Consider the following 2,941-nt stretch of genomic DNA (forward strand, 5'->3'; position numbering starts at 1 on the left):
CTTTGATAAAAGTAGTTAGTTTGATGATTTTTAATTGATAATTTTTTATACTTTTTGAACTAGAGATTTATTTTGTTTTCTTTCTTTTTCGTATGCTATATATTTTTGGGCTGCTTATTATAAAAATATGATACACTATTAGCTTATTATAAGAAAACTTAAGTTTAATGCATGATTTTCTTCTGATGATACCAAAACTCAATACAAAGTCTTCATAGTACCATTCACTTGTGTGAGTCTAAGTTCTGGATCCTTATTTTTTCTTAAGTTTTTCATTCTTTTTCTTTCTTTTATTTTTTATTTTTTTTACCATGTCAATCAATCACCTTATCAGATCCATCTACCATTAAAAGAAGGATAAAAAAAATGGCTGAAAAAAATTGAGAAGATAGAAAAAAAATTATTATTGTCACCTCAAAAGAAAGAAAAGATGGTGGGTGATGTGGAAAAGAAGAAAGACAAAACAAATTTTTAATTTAAAGAATACCAATTAGAAACCATCAAACTAATTACTTTTAACATTTTCTTTTTTTATTATCATCGTCGTAATCATTATTATTATGGTTATCATCATCATTGTCTTTTTATTATACGTAAATAATACTATTTATTCTCTTTTTAATTTTTGTACTTATTCTATTTAATTTTATTATATTATCTACAGATTTTTTTCACTTATTTTTTTAATCAAAATTTGTGAATTTACAATTCTCATGAAATAAATTCTTAACTCTACCACATGATTTAGTTAAAATTTTGGTGTTAGAGTGAAGATATTTCGATGTTATTCTTTAAAAATTTATGCATTATTTTATATATTATTAAATACGTCATCTTCTTCTTATACGTAAATGTTATTATTCATTCTCTTTCAATTTTTTGCACTTGTTCGATTTAATTTCGCTACATTATTTACAAATTTTTCTACTTATTCTCTTTGTTATTAAAGTTTGTGAATCTGCAACTCAAATTTTTATAAAATAAGTTATTAGTTCTATCATATCATTTAGTTGAAAATATCAATATTTAAAAAAAATATTTTGGTGTTAGTTTTTAGAATTTTATATATGAGATAAGCATTTAATTAATTGAATGTGTAATATTTTTTAAAAAGACTTGATATTTTTTGTGGTGTTACTAAACTTCTGATATTAATTTTAAATAATTCCGGGAGAATATTATACTGTATATAATAATATTAATAATATTAATAACAATGATTTTAGGTTTATATAAAGTCTAGTTTCATTTGAAAGGTATCAAGAACCTTGGTTGAAGGTTAAGGAATTAAAGAAGAAGAAGAAGATTCGAAGGAAGAGAACGAAGAATGTGAGTCTGTAATTATGTATTGAGAAAAGCAGTTACTGTAACAGTAAGAGTTGCTATTTATAGTTGTAGCTTGAGTATGAGTCACTAGAAGGTTCTAGCATCAACTAGTTCTAAACAGCAGCTTAGTGGCTTAACTAACTAACTAACCAATTGAGCCACAGGCCTAACTGCAGTAAAGTCCACTAGTTATATTGTAACTAACTCAGCTGAACACAGTTGCTTGAGCTTAGGCTCACCTATCATGACCTCTACTTTCACCTTCTTCTTGTGTTGTTGTGTTTTGATCATCATGCATCATCATCTCTACACATTTGTTCTGCTGTTTCTGCTGATTATTGCCTCTGCTCTTCAACTCTCCTGTTGCATTAATATTGTCAAGCTCTTTAATATTCAATTTTCTCCTGAAGTGAAGAAAATTCTCAGAGGACACGGCCTTTGTTAAGATATCAGCCACCTGCATAGCTCCTGGAATGTGACTTACTTTAATGTCTTTGCTATTTACATGATCCCTGACAAAGTGAAGATCTATCTCAAAATGTTTAGATTTTGAGTGTAAGATTGGGTTGGCAGCAAGTAGAACCGCACTTAAGTTATCACAGTAGACCATGGATGCCTCTTTTGATGGAAACTGCAATTCAGACATTAAATTTTTCACCCAAATTAGCTCAGCTACCAAGTCTGTCATATTCCTATATTCAGCTTTTGTGCTTGACTTTGCTACAGCTGTTTGCTTCTTTGAAGCCCAAGAGACCAAATTTGAACCAAGAAATACACAACACCCACTTGTGGACTTCCTGTCATCAGGGTCCCCAACCCAATCTGAGTCACTGTAGGCTGTGATTTTCATAGAGTTAGCTTTGTTCAAATGCAATCCATGATTTATTGTACCACTGAGATATCTGAGTATTCTCTTCACCATTTTCCAATGACTGTCTAAAGGGGCTTGTACAAACTGTGACATCTTGTGTACACTATATGAAATCTCAGGTCTGGTCACTGTTAGATATTGCAGGCTACCAATAATCGATCTGTAAAGCTGAGAATCACCAAAGTTGGAACCACTTAAGGCCGATAATTTTACTGCCGAGGACAGAGGAGTGTGACAACTTGAGCAACCTTCCATATTTGCTTTCTTCAATACCTCATTGATATACTTCTCTTGAGAGAGAAGAATTCCTCCATCACTTATTTTTGTCACCTGAATTCTAAAAAAATAGTGGAGATTGCCCATGTCTTTGAGTGCAAATTTTGCATTTAGCCTTTCAATTACTTCTTTTACCTGAGTTTCAGCTTCTCCTGTGATGATTATATCATCAACATACACCAATACAAAGGTCTTTACTCCATTCATCTCTCTTAGAAACACCGACACATATGATTTTGTTGCTTTGAATCTAATTTCTCCCAACCCGTTAGCAAGTTTGTGATACCACTCTCTAGGAACTTGCTTTAGTCCATAGAGAGCCTTGGTTAACCTATATACCACAATAAAAATTATTTTTATTTTTTATTTTTACCAAAGATAGGAGACTCGAACCCACAACCTCTTAATTAAGTATGGAGAGACTATGCCATTTGAGCTATTACTCATTGATTTTAGTGATACATTTTT

General features: G+C 30.7%; 1 protein-coding gene across 1 annotated transcript; it reads right to left on the bottom strand.

Annotated features, from left to right (window-relative positions):
• Window positions 1,562–2,680, bottom strand: LOC107616381 (uncharacterized mitochondrial protein AtMg00810-like). Its single transcript, XM_016318343.1, has one exon. It carries the CDS (start codon window positions 2,678–2,680, stop codon window positions 1,562–1,564), a length of 1,119 nt encoding a protein of 372 aa, XP_016173829.1.

This window comes from Arachis ipaensis, chromosome B09 (assembly GCF_000816755.2).
Source record: "Arachis ipaensis cultivar K30076 chromosome B09, Araip1.1, whole genome shotgun sequence".
Taxonomy (NCBI): domain Eukaryota; kingdom Viridiplantae; phylum Streptophyta; class Magnoliopsida; order Fabales; family Fabaceae; genus Arachis; species Arachis ipaensis.

Excerpts from the sequence above, each read along its gene's own strand:
- LOC107616381 (XM_016318343.1), bottom strand. The coding sequence starts at position 2,680 with ATGAATGGAGTAAAGACCTTTGTATTGGTGTATGTTGATGATATAATC.